At 48.1% G+C, this 19,181-nt stretch overlaps 1 protein-coding gene across 1 annotated transcript; it reads left to right on the top strand.

Moving 5' to 3' along the window:
- Positions 1–2,818: 2,818 nt before the first annotated feature.
- LOC137160113 (zinc finger protein RFP-like) lies at positions 2,819–14,393 on the top strand. The gene is made up of 7 exons (XM_067558558.1): positions 2,819–3,235; positions 4,724–4,819; positions 6,921–7,151; positions 7,472–7,494; positions 8,238–8,353; positions 12,496–12,567; positions 13,879–14,393. Exons 1-7 carry the CDS (start codon positions 2,819–2,821, stop codon positions 14,391–14,393), a joined length of 1,470 nt encoding a protein of 489 aa, XP_067414659.1.
- Positions 14,394–19,181: the final 4,788 nt, after the last annotated feature.

Here is a 19,181-nt window from a genome sequence, read left to right as displayed (position 1 = left end):
GCCATCATGGATAGAAATCACTGTGTCAATGGGAGGACAGAAAGGAGACATCCAGGTTCCCAGGAGGGAGGAAAAGGGGGTTTCTGTGAAAACTGTTCCAGAAAGTCCCCAGTATCACCTGCAACACGAGAGTGAGGGGTCCTGGTCCTAGAAAAGCTGGCTAGAGTCTGGAGCAACAGGGGATAAGTTTCTTGAGGACACTTGTTAGGCTCCCTGCCTCGGTTCCAAGACACAGTCATTGGAAAACAACAGCCCAGAGTCCAATCGCAGGCAATCTGCGACAGAACAAACTCAGAACCGTAACTGTACCTCCAAACCCTTCACACCAATCGGCCTTATTTTTCTATATATACTGATAGAGTTACCTTCCCCCACAACCAGAGATCTATAGGCCCATAGATCTGCCCTGCCCCTGACTATGGCTCTGTATGCCAAAAGAGTCCCTTTTCTCCTCCTTCTTCTTCTTGAGAGCCTTAATTATACCTGCAGGGTGCCCCCACGCTCGGTACCACCCCTTCCAATATATGGTCATTTTCTGTTTGGGAGGGGGCTAGACCTGAGGGCTTTAGTACAGCCATTTTTGTACCTCATGGGAGGGGCAGTGAGCGAGGTTAGATCTTGGCCACAGCCACTTTAAGACCTTATGTTTATGTTTCTTTTTAACACCCCCTTCACCTTCCTCACTTCCCCAGCCAGTTCCTTAGCCTTCATCTGGCATCAATCTTGATAGAGCTCTTTCATTTGTGCATTCGTACATCACACGCGCATTGCGCCTTGAAACATTCTAACGACATCCCTTGTCTTTTCCACAGTAATAAAGAAAACCCGTTTGGTTGCAGGTAGGGAAAAGAAACACACGAGGTCTTTGTTCCCTGCTAACGTGTATCTTAAAAGCTTTAGCTTTCAGGCCGGCACGCAGGCCCCAAAGCAGGCACAATTTACTATCTCAGGCAAATACCCAGGCTGAAATACTTATACAAACCTCAATGACAGACTTAGATCCTGACAACACGGACAGCGAGTGTGATTGTGCTGTGGTAGGAGATTGGAGCAGGGAGCAGTCTGTCAGCGCTGGTCTCTTGTCTCCACACCAGGCACGCTGGCTACCAGCCCTGCCCCTGGACTATACAAGCTCTGCTCCCCTAGCCCAGCTCATGTAGCTGTCCGTGCTGGGCCACCAGGTTCCTCGGGTTATTTGTAGGAGTGAATGAACCCATCACTGGACCCCAAGTAAAACACTCTCAAGTCCCCTCTGTCATGAGTGCTGCCCGCTGCCCCTCTCCTGGCCAGAGTGACATTACAAACTGCTGCTTGCACAATTTGCTACTGGTCGTGGTTACTGATATCTAACAATTGGCTGCCTTTGCCTTTCCCCATCCCATAGTCCAGAGGTAGCATTCCCATCACAACTGGCTGCCTGTCACCTTTACCCATCTGCTGTCCAGGGACAGCAAGTTGTGATGATAGGGATCTGCTTGTCACAGTGTGGCGGTACCTCTATCTTTCCCCATCCCCTGGTCCAGGGGTAGCACATTGGGATGGTAGGGGTTGACCTATCACAGTTGTCCTACCTATACCTTTCTTCCTGCTCTAGTCCAAGAGCAGCAAATGATGACAGACGAGGGCTTTCCTGTCACAATCTGCTATTGGTGTGAAATTTCTATTTTAAATTTGGACACAAAGAAAGAAAGTCCTTTTGTGATTCGGAAAAGCATTCTACAGCGTTGAACTTCAGCTTTCTAACCAATCAGACTGCGTGTGTATTTAAAGAAAAAGTGTTAACAATTTGGTTGGAGAAAGAAATGCTGCGGCAACACAAGGAAGCATAATATGCAGCTGATAATGTGAGTTGGCTACTTTACTGCAAATTTCCTTCTATTCCCTGGCAGCTGAAGGTTCCTAACAGATTTATTTCAGCAGGACAATGTAGTTGCTTCTTTTTTGGCAGGGAAAAGTATCGCTTAATTCTTTTGTTTTATTTTAATCATTCCTCAATCTTTGCCTTTATCCAGAGCCATAGAAATCAAATACCCTCATGACAAAGTTAAGATAGAAATAAATTTTATTCTCCAAATTTTGTCATCTGAATCTACAGGATCCATATAATTAAACAGAGTAAAATAGGAGCATTCAGCTGTGGTAAGCACACTCTCCTAGGAGCAATGTCTACACTGCAATTCAAAGAAATGTAATAAAATTTACTGCAATTGAATGAAATTTAATAAAAATCCCATTTTTATTGTTTTGTACTGAATCAGAATGGGAAGAAAAATCTTCCTGCAACATTCAATAAAAATTCATAATTTGGGGGGAATTGTTGCGTTATATTCTGATTTTGACTTTTTCATTTTATATTATAATCGATCATGTAATATAAAATAATTTTTTTTAAAAAGCTGTTTCAAACTAAAAAGCCAAAGTGGAACATTTTAACCTTATTGAAATATTTCATTTTATGAAAATCATTGAGGTGAACACATTCCCATGGAAAGTTTTGATTTAAAAAAAAATGGCATTTTCGGACAGAAAAATTGTTCCATTAGAAATTTTTTTGACCAGCTCTAATATTTACGAGTGACTAAACAGGACAGGTTGCAGGTATCTGCAACATTTTGGAGGACTTAGTGTCAATTTGCAGTAATCACACTTCATTCAAAGGTTCCTCACAATTTCACAAAAACAAACAACATCAGACCCACCAGAAAGGACACACCCAATGACTGTGCAAAGTTTCAGCCCAGGCCATTTCTGAGAAGAAAGGGAAAGTAAAAACTCCATTTCCTTTCTCTCATCTCATCTCTTTACTGCACAAACAGCCATGGCTACTGCAAATCCAGCAAAAATTCTCCAGGATGAAGCGACCTGTCCCATCTGTCTGGAGTATTTTAATGATCCGGTGTCTCTAGACTGTGATCATGATTTCTGCAGAGCCTGCATCACTCAGTGCCGGGCGAGATTCAGTGCAACCATCTCCTGCCCTCAATGTCGAGAGACCTGTCCCCAGAGGAACCTCAAGCCGAACAGGAAGCTCAAGAATATTGTGGAAGCAGCCAGAGAACTCACCTTGCAGCCAGGGAGGGAACAAGAAACAGAAAGACTGTGTGAGAAACACAGGGAGCCTCTAAAACTGTTCTGCAAAGAGGACAAAATCCCCATCTGCCTGGTGTGCGACAGAGCCAAGGAGCACAAGAATCACACAGTCGTTCCTGAAGAGGAAGCGGTTAAAGAATTCAAGGTATGACAGAGCATTATTTTTATAGTCAGAGCCTCGGGAAACTCACCTTCCCCAGCATTCGGATTTTCTTTAGCCCCAGGCAGCCACATGATGAGCCTCATCCCAGGATTTCAGGCCTATGTACGTTTCTCAGTAACTCCTCCAAAGGCTCATGCAGGTGAAATGTGGCCCTCCATAAATGTCCTAATGCTTACATGCTGGAGTGAGGGGGAGAAGAACCCCTCCTCTCCTATACACGGTGTCCTGGGTAGTGAAGGACCCTCTTCTCTGCCCCTTCCTACTTCCACCACCTCCCAACAATATAAACACCATGTTCGAACTCCTCCTCTTCTTGGGATAATCCCTTTCCTGAGTAGCCTACAGTCTACATGGAGAAGATAGACCGAAGATGGTAGGGGAAACTGAGGCACAGAGAGGGAACCTGACTTACCCAGTGTCACTCAGCAGGTCACTGGCAGAACTGGGAATAAAACCCAGGGCTAATAAGCCTCTCATCAGTGTCCTGACCACTAGACCATGCTGCCTTTGCACAAGCACTGAAAAATAATTAAGCAAGGCCGTTTGGAGGGAATAGTGCTTTGATAAAATGCCCAGGCCCAGCAGGAGATGGTGCTTCCCACAGGGATTCTGAACTCCTGTGTTGCTCCATGAGGGGTTAAACTCAGATGCCGGCCTGCACTAGAGGAGATCACTGGGCTAAACACTGTGTGGACCCTCAGCACCTTGCATACATGCACAAAAGGGCTCCAGACAGCGCAGGTCCATGCTAGATACCACTGGGATTAGACTGGGTTGCAGCAAAACTAACCCTGGGTGGTGCTGAGCTGTGTCAGTCTGAAGAACCAGGCAAAGTAGTTCCATTGTCCTCAGGCTGCTCTCCATAGCGTGGCATTTTGAAATCTCTAGGATCTCCTGCTTCCGGGAACTTTGATGGGAGCTGGGGAATAGCTACCCAGGCAGCATTGCCACTGGAAGGGTCCAGGACAGTACGAGGGCGAACGCCAAACATTCCTGCCAATAATCAACATGTCAAACGGGGTTTGTCCTATTGCTCAGCCCAGCTCTGTCCAACTGGTGCAATTCCCAGTGGTTCGGAGCTGAAATTCAGTGCAAGTTGCACTCCTTGGAGAATCCCAGCCCATATTCTGAGCCCTGGTGGTACCTGGGATTTGTCTCTCTTTGTTGGTTAAACCTTCCCCAAAACAGGATATTTCACACAGCAAAAGGAAAATCCCAGGATCTGACCTCAGTGTCATGTTGGTGTAAATCAATGGAGAAACAAGGTCAAGCAATTTCAATAACCTTAAAATAAAACACTTCCAGTGTCCATTAATATGACTCCACTTCCTTGGTATATCTGATATCATGAACCCACTGGATTTTCCAGTCATTGGTGGCGTGTTTGTTTATTTGTGTTGGAAAAGATCATCCCCACTCTCACCCTAAAAATAAAACTAACACCACTCAAAGCATTTTCTGTTTCTTCAGGGAAAGATTCAGACCCATTTGAAGAAACTGAGGGAAGAGAAAGAAAAACTCGTGGAATTTCAAGAGAGCAGCAAGAAGAGAAGCCAGGAAAATCTGGTAGGTGATCATCATTATTAACCTGCATTTGTAACGAGCTGCATAGAGGGACGTTCTCAATCTGAGCAATGAGGAGAGGCAGGGGCAATCTAGAGGCTCAATTCTGTTTATCTCAATCAGTTGGGGGTACAGTAGAAATCAGTGAAGTGGGGAATAATCACAAGTAAATCAAAATTGGTTGTTTTAGCAGGAATTACTAGTTAGTCTTACACCATGAAGGTTTTCAATTATTTTCATTTGCGGATCCCTTTGGGAACTTCGAATGCAGGTGCAGACCGCTTTGGAAATCTAGTGTCTGTATAGATAGTTGAATATGCTCAGTTAGTTTTCAGTCTAAGACTATCTCTACACTTGCTGCGATATTCGGCGGCAGTGAATGGGAGATACGCAGGCCACATAGAGTAGCTTGTGTATCTCCCGTCGCCTTCCTAACTTCTACTTACCGCAGTGTCTTCATTTCGCCACCCTGACGGGAAATGCCCTCCTGTCGACTCAGCGTTACTCTTTTTGGTGTGTGTGTGTGTGTGTGTCGATCCGGATAAATCGATCAGTTTGCCGCCTTCAGTGTAGTCATAGCCTTAGTCTTTTGCAGACCCCTTAGACATAGTCCACGGACCCCCAAGGGCCCATCGATCACACGTTGAAAATCACTGTCCTACACTAGTGTAAACTACTATTCCTATCTACTGTATATTAACTATTAACTACTATTTTATAGGGAACAATTTCTATTTATGAAATAACAGAATTTTGATTTTAATCCAATGCACTAGAACAAAACCCTACCCTGACACGTTCACTCTTCAGTTTCTCAGTTTTCAGCCTCTGTAAGACCAGAGTTTTGGGACGGTTTTGTTATATCTTGAGGAATCCTCTTGTGCAATCTTTGTTTAATGTTTTGAGTTTCATCTTAAATAAAGACATGTATTCCTGGCTCTGATGTACTGGTTTCTTGATGGAACAAATATCCCTCTGCTCTGTTCTGACTTACAGGCTCTTTGCGCTCTGACAATTTCTCCATTTCTGTCATTCATTAGGATGCTATCCAGATGTTTTGTTTTATAGTCCTTACTATTTTCTTATTTCTTCAGTCTGTTTCTCTTTAATTGCAGTTTATCATTTATTACATGTTATTTCCTTGACATTTCACTCTTGTGAATGAGTGCTTTGTGGCCTTCAGCAATGTGGACTTTTGTCCATTGCTTCATGATCCTGGGATGCTCTGTGTGTGTGTGTGTGTGTGTGTGTGTGTGCGCGTGCACGTGCGCGCGCACATACATCCAAATACAGAGGGCCTGAAAAATCCTGTCCCGAGTTTCATTCTTTTTTTTTTCATCCCAGCTTTCTGTGTCAGTGTGGCTCTGAGTAGAGCTGGGCAAATAACAGATCTTTTTCACTGGTTGGTATAAAAAATATATTGGATTGAACCAAAAAATGATTTTTAAATAAACTTTTCAGCAAATCACAAATTTGACATTCCCTTGCTCAAGTGAAATGTTTAATTTTGACAAAATCAAAATGTTTTCTTTCAGTTTTGACCTTTTCTTTTAAACATATACACAATTATATTAAAAAACAAGGAAATTTTCTATGAATAAATTATTGAAAATTTAAAATCCTGGAAAAATATGAAAAAAAAGAAAATGTTTTGAATTTTCATCTATTTGTTTTCGTAACAGAACAACTGGGTGACATTGGCAGGAAATCATGAATCGTTTCAGTGTTGACAAATCTGCACTTTTCCTTGAAAAAATGTTAGCGCAGAAAATGTCACCCAGCTTTAGTGTTTAGTCCTGCCTCCTATTGCTTTTGATTGGCATCTCCAAGGGCATGGAGAATACACCATTCGAACCACATCAGACATGGAAACATCCCTTTCTGAGATTTTGAGGCCAAGGGGGTAAGATTCTAAGGCCAAGGGGCCAAGACAAAGGGTGTGAGAAAATCCTCTCTAGTAACCAGAGGGTATTGTTCAGTGGCAGATGATGAATTTGTAAAGACATTCTCCTCCCGCACACTCAACACTCCATGAAAGGACCCCAGACTCCATCCATGTCCCTGACCAGCCCTTTCCCTATTTTTTTTATATTTTCTTTTACAGAGAAAGACACAAACCGAGAGGCAAAAAATTGTGTCTGAATTTCAGCAACTGCGGCGGTTCCTGGAGGAACAAGAGAAACTCCTGCTGGCCCGGCTTCTAAAGCTGGACAACGAGATTCAGAAGATACAAACTGAAAATATGAACATACTCTCTGCGGAGATGTCCCATCTCACTGAGCTGATCAGAGACATAGAGGGGAAGTATCAGAAGCCAGCAAGTGAATTCCTGCAGGTGAGACTGAGTTAGAAACACTTCATATCCAGCACAGGACAGGAGAGATCCTAAAACATGGGTACGGGAGTCCCATGCATGGGCATGGTCACAGAGATCTCAGTATAACTCAGTGTGCGCATTTCTGACATGAGATTTATTATTGTTCTTTGCACACTCACAGACACATTGATATTAGAGATGGAAAAGCCCCATTAGCTCAGGGAATCCATGGCCCTGGGGCCAGGACACGGCCTCTTTTCCCCATACTTGCTAAATCCCTTCTTTGGAATTGAAGTGTATGTCAGGTGGGACTAATATTCCTTCTCTCTCTCCTCTAGGATATCAGAAGCACCTTGAGCAGGTACGTGTCTCTCTCTCACTCCCCCTCACACTTCACAACGCTGAGAAAGAGCTTGGAGATGATGTTAGCATCGCATCTCTCCAGGGCTCTGCACCAAAATGGGTGGGGAAAGTCACACTGTGGATAAAATTCTCCCTGATAAACTTCAACTTCATCCTGAGGTTCTCACCCTTTTATAGAAGACTCTGGAATTATCCATTCCGTGTAAAGACTGATCAAAAGTATTTTGTAGAGACGCATCCCAGGGGGACAGGCTACCCCACGACTGTGGAGATGGAATATGGGCCTTTCCCTGTAGGGGCGCTGGTTACCATTTAGCCTAGGGGAGCACTGATCGAGAGGCTTTCCCACCTGAGGACTGTTTAGAGGCCTGGGTGGAATAAGCTGCAGACAGGGAAGCTGGTGTATCAGTTTAGTTCCTAGTGGCCAGATTTTTACAACTAACATGGGAACCTTCTGTCCATCAGCAGAGCCCTGCAAACCCATGGATATCTGCTAGATGTCCCTGTGCACCGCTCTATCCATCAGAGCATAGAGGTCAAGGAGGAAACTGGACACAGAGAGACTCAATTCCCCTTTTATCCCCAGAGATGATCTCTACAGGCCAGGGTTGAAGAATATGAATGGGTCCTTTGGGGGAGAAGGTTGCACAGCCATGGTCTGTGTTGCACCTTCTCGGAGGCTGGGAGAAGTAAAAAGAGTCACTAAGTGCAATATAACCATGTGAAATTGTTTGTGTCCAGGTGTGAGAAGGGGAAGTTCCAGCAGCCAGAGGAGATTTCTCCAGAACTGGAAATGGGACTCAGTGATTTCTCCCAGAAAACTGTTGCTCTAATAGACACTCTGAGGAAATTCAAAGGTACTGAGAAGGGATCTAGGATGGAAAACTGGGATAAGCCTCTGAGGGCTGGTCTACAGTACAGAGTGTTGTTGGTGGGGAGCGGGCTAGGGGGGTGGGAGAGAGAAACGGGGTTAGCTGGACTCCACTCCCCTGGGGTGAGAAATCCTGGGTGGCTTCCCCCAGCTGCAGGGAGGGAGGGGAGGTGTCCCTGGTGACTTCCCCTGGCTCTAGCTGGGGAGTGGGGCAGTCCACCCAGAACTTCTGGGGCAGCCGGTCCCCAAGCAGGAACCTGCCAGGGGAGCTGAGAGACCGGCATCTTAGTTCCTGCACTGCCCCTCTTAGATCGGTGGAAATGCTCCTGATGAGGCCTGAGACTGTGGGAGGAGAATGGCTCTGGCCAGTTGGTTCATCACTAGATTATGCTTCTATTTAATTGTCAGGTGAGAACACCACACAGGGTACAAGTCTCACAGGTTGATTAATTCAAACCCTCTTTTTGTACCAAAAGCATGCCTTGCAGTTACACTGACTGTGAAAGTAAGAAATGACAGACATACAGACAGAAGTACTGGCCAGTTACCTTCTCCTGGGGCATTGGTGGGTCCCGGTGGATTTCACCTGTGAAGCTCCAACAACCCCTGACAATGTCTGACATATGACACACATCCAAATGATACGTGTATTAGTTCTTCCCACTCATCTGTGCATGTTATGAATATTAAGTGTCTGACATCACTCACACACTGCACATGCCTGAACCTGGTAATGGGCAGGGCTTCTGCTGTGCAAGCTATTTTCATATTATTGCTCTCCTTTCTGATTGGTCTATTACCACTGATTATGCATAGGTCACTCTGACCCTTCCCCCGCAGAGGGGTTTTTGGACTTTGCTAACTGCTCCTAGGCCGTCCATTTGGGTGTCTGTGTCTGTGCACATTGTGAGATCAGAACATCTCTCTGTCCCACACACAGACTTCTGAACACATCACTTCATAACAAGGTCACTGAAGGCAACATTTTCCTTACACCAAGCAAACTGCGAACCAGTCCAAAGCCAAGTCAGTCAGTATAAACGCCCAGTCTTGTTCTGTCCAAACTTATGCATAAGAATTGACCCATGTAGCAATTCTCAATACTTAATATAACAAGTAGTGGCAAGCAGACAAATGGAGCTCATGTAGCAGGGACCCAGGACATTTCATATTAATTCATGACTTACCAAAGGTCATCACATTAAGGGTCAAATTTAGCAAAATGGCCTAATTTGGAACACCTGAATTTCTCTCTCCCAACTAGAGAACAGCAGAGCATGGCTGCAGGGGCTGGTCCTGGGGCCGGTTTAATTCAACATCTTCACTGATGATCTGGAGGATGGAGTGGATTGCACCCTCAGCAAGCTCACAGATGACACTAAGCTGGGGTTGGCTGGAGGGGAGGGATAGGATACAGAGTGACCTAGAGAAATCAGAGGATTGGGCCAAAAGAAATCTGATAAAGTTTCACAAGGAGAAGGGCAGAGTCCTGCACTTAGGACTGAAGAATCCCATGCACTGCCACAGACTGGGAACCAACTGGCTAGGGAGCAGTTCTGCAGAAAAGGACCTGGGGTAACAGTGGACAAGAAACTGGATATGAGTCAGCAGTGGAGTCCTTGTTGCCAGGAAGGCTAATGGCATATTGGGGTGCATTAGTAGGTGCATTGCCAGCAGATCGAGGGCAGTGATTATTCCCCTCTATTCGGCATTGGTGAGGCCACATCTCGAATACTGTGCCCAGTTTTGGGACCCACTACAGGAAGAATGTGGACAAATTGTTGAGAGTTCAATGGAGGGCAACAAAAATGATCAGGGGGCTGGAGCACAAGACTTATGAGGAGTGGCTGTGGGAACTGGGCTTGTTTAGTCTGCAAAAGAGAAGAATGATGCGGGATTCGATAGCACCCTTCAAGTCCCTGAAGGGGGGTTCCAGAGAGGATGGAGCTAGGCTTTTCTCATTGGTGGCAGATGACAGAACAAGGAGCAGTGGTCTCAAGTTGTGGTCAGGGTTGGATATTAGGAAAAACCTTTCACTAGGCGGGTAGTGAAGCACTGGAATGGGTTACCTAGGGAAGTGGTGGAATCTGCATCCTTAGCAGTTTTTAAGGCCTGGCTTGATGAATCCCTGGCTGGAATGATTTAGTTGGGGTTGGCCCTGCTGTGAGCAGGGGGTTGGACTAGATACCTCCTGAGGTCCCGTTCAACTCTAATCTTCTGTGATTCAGAATATTATGATTCTAGTGCTCCAGAGCTGTGCATCATCCACAGCAGCAAACAGAGTCAGTGGGAACTGCAGGTTCCCAACCCCTTTTAGAACCAGGCCCCAGGGGCCTAAAGGCCGACACTCAAAATCTAGACCCTACATTAAAGACCATTTGATAAAGCCGGTCCCAGCCTATCACTGTGCTCTGGTCCTGTATGGCAGCAAATCTGGGCCAAAGGGGCTGTGGGGAAGGAGAAAGCCCCTCCCACAGCGTGAGGAATCCCTCCAGCACAGGAGCCTCTGGTGCCTCTGTCACAGCTGGTGCAGACACAGGGAGTATTCCTGAGAGGTCTGAGAAGGGCAGGGTGAACGAGGGATGGGGTGGACGAGGGATAGACGGACGGACGTGGACAGTGTAAAGCTGGGTCTCTGACACTCTGCACGCTGGCCAAGAAACACGGGGGCCATTGTAGAAGGGACGCAACTGTCTGGCTTCAGAATTTCCTTAGCCTGTGCCAAGGTCTGCACCGGCCCCTGCAGCCACTGAACAGCAGAGTCACAAATTGCCTCCCTCTCACCTTCTGCCAGTACAGGGTGAATCTGGCCCATTGAGTCAAACTTCCCCCTGCTTCAATTTCCGCATTGATGAAATGATTTTATTATTATTCACATTTCTGGCTCTGGAGGACGAGGGCCCCGTCGTGCTGCTCTCTGTAAAGATGCTAAATAAACAGACCCAACAGCTTACAAGTCAAGCTCTGATTTTCCAAACTCTTAACATTCTGTTAATGTCAAAGGGACCAAAGTGGGTAAAGTTACTTTTATGCCAAAGTCTTTGCATGATCTGGGTCTAGGACTCTAGGTTATGACAAAATGGAGTAAGTGATGAGACAAACCAAATGGAGTCTGTAAGCAGGGAGGAAAAAGTACATCACTTATAGATTCAATGGCCTGGGATGGTTGTGAGGCTTCATGGATGTTGATTCCATTGGTGGGAGATGCCTGAAGGATAAAGGAAACAGATTCCGAGGGGTAGCCGTGTTAGTCTGTATACAGCAAAAACAACGACTCCTGTAGCACTTTAAAGACTAACAAATTTAATTTCTGCAGGTATAAGCTTTTGTGGGCTGCAACCTACTTCATCGGATGCAAGAAATAGAAATCAGATAGGGGTATATATATACATCCAAGGGTAAGGAACAACTAGGGGGAGGGTAGGTGTTAAAAAAGTCCATTCAGTTAGAGTAGATGAGGCCTATTCACAACCATTGATTAGAAGGTGACAATGTGTGAACAGTGACAATCACTTCTTGTAATGAGAGAACCATGCCAAGTCCCTGTTCAGACCCAGTCTGATTGTGTCAAGTTTGCAGATCAGTTCCAGCTCTGCAGTTTCTCGCTGAAGTCTGTTTTTGAAGGTTTGTTGTAGCAGTTTGGCAACTTTCAAGTCAGCTACAGAGTGTCCTGGGAGATTGAAGTGCTCTCCAACTGGTTTATGGATGTGACCATTTTTTATGTCTGATTTGTGTCCATTTAGCCTTGTGCGCAGTGACAGTCCGGTTTGGCCAATGTACATGGCAGAGGGGCATTGCTGGCACATGATGGCATATATCACATTAGTAGATGTGCAGGTGAATGAGCTCCTGATGGTGTGGCTGGTGTGGTTAGGACCTGTGATGGTGTCACTAGAGTCGATGTGGGGGCAGAGCTGGCAACAGGGTTTGTTGCAGGGATAGGTTCCTGGGTTAGTGTTTTTGTTGTATGGTTAAATACCTGAGTGTGTCTCTGGGCCTCTCTGTCTGTTTCTCTGTCATAATTAAAACACAGTTAACTCATATATATATATATATATACACAGGTGGGAATGCTGTTATAAATATGAAACCCTGAAATTTCATCTCTTTTATCCTTTCCCCCTCCAGACACTCTGCCGTCTGCGCTGGAGACAAAAAGACGGGAATCCCTAGGATCACGTAGACAAGGAGCAATTGCAGGTGCAGATTAGTTTTAAATTATCAGAAAGTTCCCATGAAAACATTTTCATGACATTGTTGATAATTAAAAACCAACCGACACCAGCCAGGACACACCGAGCCCTAAAAATAAACACATGAAATGCTACGGGGATCCCAACTGAAGTCACACAAACAATCCTAACACCAACCTCAGTGCTGTCTTCATGCCCATGCTGATGAACAAACGCTCGCACTGAGCAGCCCCAGAACAGAGCTCTCGCCCCTGAGGGCTGACACATCCCTCTCCTTTACCCCAGTGCAGGGGGGTCTCCCCATCGCTCTTCTCCAACATCCTCCCTTTCCTCTGGGCAGGGCTGGGCTCTCCCATTGGAGCTGCTCACTGCATCCTGGATTGAGGAGATGCTCTTCCTCGGATGCTGGCCCCCCTTCCCCGTCTCTCTGGACTGGGGCTGGGGCTACCCCACCCAATGCCATCTCCTGCTCTCTGGTCTTCATTGGCTCTGTTCCAATGCTGCATCTTCCTCTCTGTTCCCTGGCCTGAGAGTGGAGGATGCAGTTAGGCGAAGGAGCTTCCCTCTGGGCAGTGGCGTAGGGAGGGTCTCCGGCACCTGAGGGCCAAGCCTACATTTGCGCACCCCCCACCTCATGCCCCTCCCTCGTGTACGGCAGGAGGGGTCCCAGTGTGACCCCCAGCTGCCTGGGGAGTGGGGGTCTGTACCTGCGGGGGAGGGACTGCAAATACAGGTTTGGCTCCGCCACCCTCCACTCTCCGCACTTGCCCGGCACCCGCCTCTCCCGCTGCAGCCCCACAGCCCAGCGCCTGCTTGGACGGGGGGTGGCCTCACCCGCCGACCTGAGGGGGGGGAAGGGTGCAGGCCCTTAATGATACATGGGGTGAGGGCGCAGGAGCGAAAGTGGAATCAGCTGTCACTCGGCCTCCTGTCCCCTCTGCCCATAGCAAAAGGCCAATCCAGCGCATTCCCCTGCACTTGCCCACCACTCCAGCCCGGTGCCAGCTCACACGGGGGCAGCCTCACCCCGCGCCAACCTGGAGGGGAGCAGGAGGCGCCGCTTCAGTCCTTGAGGATGGGTGGTAGGTGCTGGAGGCTGATGGGTGGCTGCTCCCGCTTCTGCTCCTGTGCCCCTCCCCCGTGCGTTGTGAAGGGCCTGCCCGGCTCCCCCCCCACCAGGCTGAGGGGTGACACCGCCCCCCATCTGAGACAGCGCAGGGCTGGAGTGGTGGGCAAGTGCGTTCCGGGCCAACCCTTAATGGAGGGCAGGAGGTGCAGGAGACTCTGTGCCCCTAATGCTCTGATTCTCTCTCCCCAGCGAATGTGACTCTGGATCCAGGCACGGCTCATCCCAACCTCGTCCTGTCTGCGGATGGGAAAAGTGTGAGAGTAGGACACACACGGCAGGATCTGCCCGACAACCCTGAGAGATTTGACAATGAGCTCTGTGTGCTGGGCTGTGAGGGATTCACCTCGGGGAGACATTGCTGGGAGGTGGAGGTGGGGGGTAGGCGACACTGGGCTGTGGGGGTGGTCAGAGAGTCTGTGAGGAGGAAGGGATGGATCAGCCCTAGCCCTGAGGAGGGGATCTGGGCTGTGGAGTGGTGGCTGGGTCAGTTCCAGGCTCTCACCTCCCCTCTGACCCCCCTGCCCCTGCGCCGGGTCCCCAGCAGGATCTGGGTGTGTCTGGACTGTGACCGGGGGCAGGTGACATTTTTCGATGCTGGTGACGAGGCCCCGATCTTCACTTTCCCGCCGGCCTCTGTCCCTGGCGGGAGAATCCGCCCCTGGCTCTGGGTGGGGTGGGGGTCCCAGCTCAGACTGTGTCCCTGATGTGGAAGGGGGAAATCAGCCTCTCTAGCCTCACACACCCTAGTCTCTATGACCCTGGAGGACTCCCATCTACCCAGTCCCAGGCCCTTCATCTTTAGGATCCCTGGAAGCTCCTTCCCCCTCCCTGCAGCACCGGGGATGGGAGGGGGAGGGGGTGAAGAACCCCTGGAGCTGCAGGGGGAGCAGAGGGGCCCTGAGGGGCAGATGTGGGGCTGGGCAGGGGCAGAATTAACAGCCGGGCTGGGGACAGGCAGACGTGGGGGTGGCCGGACCCAGCATTAATTAATGAGGTTTGGGGGGTGGGGAGAAGCTGGAAGCTCCGCAGCGGCAGGGAGGGTTTGTACAATCTGTGGGGTTAGATCTCACTGGGGCTCCCAGCCAGAGCTCCTGCCGCAGGCCACAGTCACCTTCCTCTGTCGCTGCAGGGCTGGCACCACAGTGATTGTCACACACACGCAGGGGATGGGCAGGGAGAGTTCACAACTCACAGGATCACCCAGATACAGTCAGTGTTGTTTGGAATCCTCATGTTTTGCAGGTGAAATTTCATGACTTTCAGTACTGACTCATGATTTTTATCCTCTGGGGTTGGCAACGCTGCGGCGCCCCTGGGGCCAGGGTGGGTTGAACCAGAGGCGGGAAAGATAAAGTAAAACAAAATAACCAGAGTGTTCTGGAGAAAGGGTGTAAAATAGCTATGAAAACAATCAGAGGTAAACACTCTAAAGAGGGGAACCAGCCAGAAGCAGCGAGATGGGAAGGGATAAACTCAGGGAGAGAATGGAGAACATGAAGGAGAATGATCTGTGACAGGGATGGGATGAGAGTGGAAGAGACACAGAGAAATCAACAGGGATGGGAAATAAGGATTAGAAAAAGGGTGAATACAAATGAACATTATGAAAGAAAAGGGAGAAAAAAAGGGACAGAGATTTATGAAAACATCCTGATGATGACACTAACTCATAAATTGCCTTTGACTTTGTTGCCATTTTAGTGTCATTAAATTTTTTTTCCAAAATCTTCAAGTCTCTTTTCATTGTTGTAGTTATTGAAGCTGCTTCTCAGCTCCTTTTCCCCATGCTGGGTATTTGTGTATTTAGGGTAAATAAAGCATGAAAGACAATTCTGGTTTGTTCTTTTTTAATTTTCCAGCTGCAGTTGTTGGGAGGCAGAGCTGTGTGATTTGCTTCTCTACTTGGTTGTGTCACCCCAGCACCAGCAGGGACTATACCGGCATGTGCCTATGATGAGAGATTGTGTTTTACTGTGATATGTTGCTATCCAGCCTGTGCTCTGTCTCTTGTGCTGTCTATTACCATGTAAATCAGGAATTCCTCAGTTGTGCTCTGCGGAGAAGTTGCTGAATAAGTGCTGCTGAGTCTCCTCTTTGTTCCCAGAGTCACTGAACTTCTTCAAAGGCGGCTAAAGGCACATGAAATATGTTGTTCACATTTCTTCTGCCCATCAGCAATTGCCGTGAGTTCCAGGGAGGGGTTCATGGGGTGGGACCGGCTCCGAGAGACAGTCTCTGGGGGTTTGTCTACACTGGGATGCAGGTGTCTCTCTCTCATTGTACAATCTGTGTGTAGACAAGGCAAGTGATAGATTCAGCTCAGTGTAACCGGTCAAGAAAAATTCTGTGGGTTGGAGGGTGTTTGGGGGAGGTTTGGGGTCACCTCGATTAGCTACACTGAGGTGAAAGCATCACTTGCCTCATCTCCACTAGGTGTTTACAATGAGATCACAGCCTCGTGTTTGCTGTCCCATTGAGAAAAACACCCTTTCTAATCGGTGTTTCTAAATGAAATCTAAATAGTGAGAAGCATGACAGAAAAAGCAGCTGAAATCATGCAAACAGTGAATTTTCCACTAATCCAGTGACTTGGGGGCTTTGCTGGCCACATGGTGCTGATCTTCCTTGTTTCCAGTTGGGAACTTATATTCAAAGCAACTAAAGTGTATGAAATAGATTGTTCACATTTCTTCCACCTATCAGCAATTGCTGTAGTGGCCACAGGCGTGTTAATGGGAGGGGAGCTGCTCCAAGGGACAATCTCTCTCTGATGCGGTCTGGACTGGAACTGTGAATACGTTGGACTCCCTTCCCCTTGCTGTCAGTGCTGAAGATTTATTTTCTGTCTGCTCCTTATTTAAATAGCTAACACAGGGAGCCTCCGGGCATGGGGGTAGCTAAATGTCCACTCAAGGGCCAGTTAACATTACACAGCTGCAAGACCACAGCCAATGTGATGCAATGGCAGCACCATTGAACCAGTTTCTCAGCTGGTGCAGTGAGGGTGGTTCCACTGACTTCAGTGGAGCCAAGCCCATTGATAATGCCTGAAGATGTGGCCAGTTACAGAGCAGCCTGTGTAACTATCTGCGTCCCCGATAGCATCTTCCTTCCCACCGTGGTCAACTTCCTTTTCCTGGTCCCAGGAGGCTGCTCTCCCATGTCTCCTCAATCTAGCCCCAGATCCCCCTCCTGCAGCTCAAATGGATGGGTGGCCTGAGCCCTGCAGACTGGAGTTCTTTGTTGATCCGGTACCTTGGACGCGTGCAGGAGCCCCGGTGCTGGCTGCCCCCTGCCCAGTGCCAGGACTTTGCTAGAAGTGGGGACCTTGCCCGGGGAACAGAAGTTGTAGCCGGCCAAGAACTGGCATCAGAGGGAGGCAGGGTCTAAAGAAACCTGAGGCTGGGGGGGAGGGGACAGCTGCTGTCAGCAGATGCAACACTCACCCTCTTCCCTGTGAAATGAATCTCGCTCTGGGTAACCGATCGAGTCACTTAGGGACGATCCAAAACCCTTTGAAGTGATTGGGAATCTTTCCACTGATTTCAAAGTGGAACCAGATCCGGTCATTAAGAGCTACGGTCTTTATTTATTGATTAAATCTCCAGAGACCCGCCAATCACTGCCTCCTTCCAATGAGCTATAAACATCTCAAGGACTCAGCTGCAGCCCGGCAGTGGCACATCTCTGGTTTCCCATCGCCCATGGTAACGCTGTTAAAACAAGGTGGGTGACCAGTATGACACTCCCAGGTTTCTGAGGCACCTCCCCACTTCTAGTGTGAAATGGGCTCATCTCTGCCTGCTGCCACCCAGCTCCCCAAAATGCACAGCCTCTGGCAACCCACGCCCAGTCGTCCAGGTCCCCACAAACAAAGATTTTCAAAGAACCCCAAAACCAACAAACAAAACCAAAACAATTGCAAAGCACACTGAACTACCAAGTTCTCCTCCACCCTTCTGCTGTGGGATTGAATCCTGTCTTTGCAGATCCCCACTGAGCACCTCACCACGTCAGCTCTGGGTGCTGCGCTGTGTGTGGACCAGCTGCCAGAAGGGACGCGACACACACTTTGCCAGTAGGTGACACAAGTATTTGCTCGTCATCAGCAGAAATTTGTGGTCAGGACCCCCAGCTCCTATTACTGGCTCTACTGTAGCAGATAGGGATAGGAGAATCAAAGCACACGTATTTGATGCTTTCAGACTAAAAGCAGTGGAGCTGAGTAGCTAAGACCTGCAGCGTCTATGTTGGAGAGCCTGGTTCTGTTCCCCATTTTGAGTGCAGTGATTTTGGACAACTTCTTTTTACCAGATTTCAAAATGCACAGCAAACAGGTCCAATACGGGATTGCCTTCTAGAGCTGGGATCTCGCTTATCATGCTGGCTGGCTTGGGGTGGGGGGGCATTTACTGTATTGTGTAACATTAATATGTCAAAATCATAACGATTCATGTGAGATATGCCATGTCAGGTACTGTTAGAAAGGATGTAACGCGCTGAGAAAGATGACAATACTCATGTTCATGTGTTATAGCTATAATGGAAGTTATGGACATATTAGATGTATCTGTGTTTCAAACTATGCTGCATAAAACACACCCCAGACAGAGGTGGCAGGACAATAGCCCGCTTAATGGCCCATCAAAACCTTTACAGATGCAAGGGGCCCGGGAAGAAACTAAAGGCAGACCTGAAGAGTTACCAGGATTGGCCCATGTGACCCTGGACTCCATTTTAGTTCTTGTAACATTCCACAAGACAGCATGGCCAAGCCAGAGGGTATATAAGGCCAAGCCACAGAAACCATTTTGTCTTTGTTCCTGTTCAGCCGCAGACACACGCCTCCCTCTGGATCAATTCATTTTTAGTTACTAAAGGATTGGCTGGCAGCGGGGTATTTTGGGTAAGATCCAAACTTATATTGATCTGGTACTGTGGCTGACCCTTTGGGGTCAGAGGGAATCTTTTTAGTAAAGAGCATAGAATTTACAGAACAGATCTCTTTACTGGACCTAGTGGCTGATTTGGGAGCCAGGAACTGGAATGCAGTAAAGGGGGCTGTGAGCATTTGTGGATTGGCTTCTTGATAATCAGTGTAGGGGAATCAGAAGCACAATTTGTGGCTGGTTGGGAAGCCTGATTTCAGTGTCACCCATCAGCGCTGGGGAAATCTGCTCTCCTTTTGCAGCCTGCCCTGATCTTGGCATTCTCAGGTGGCTACCCTGGGCACGGACGGGTCACATCGCTGTCTTGGTCAGTGAGATCATGGCAGGGAAGTGCCTGCAAATACAAACAGACTCAGTAGCGGGGAGATCTGTACCCATGGCCTCTTGGCTCAGTTGTAGCTTGTTTCCACTTTTCCCCAACCCCTTCCCCACCCACCCCCCCTTACTGGGGGGGGGGGGGGGAGACACCACTTGGAAGGAAGGTAAGAGAGACCTCCCCCCCGCATCCCCCAGGCTGCTCCCAGCTGGAGTCCAGGGCGACTG

The sequence above is a fragment of the Emydura macquarii genome, unplaced genomic scaffold (genome assembly GCF_026122565.2).
Source record: "Emydura macquarii macquarii isolate MOO-44397 ecotype Brisbane River unplaced genomic scaffold, CSIRO-AGI_Emac_v2 contig_2140, whole genome shotgun sequence".
NCBI lineage: Eukaryota > Metazoa > Chordata > Testudines > Chelidae > Emydura > Emydura macquarii.
This window is presented reverse-complemented; position numbering and strand designations above follow the sequence as displayed.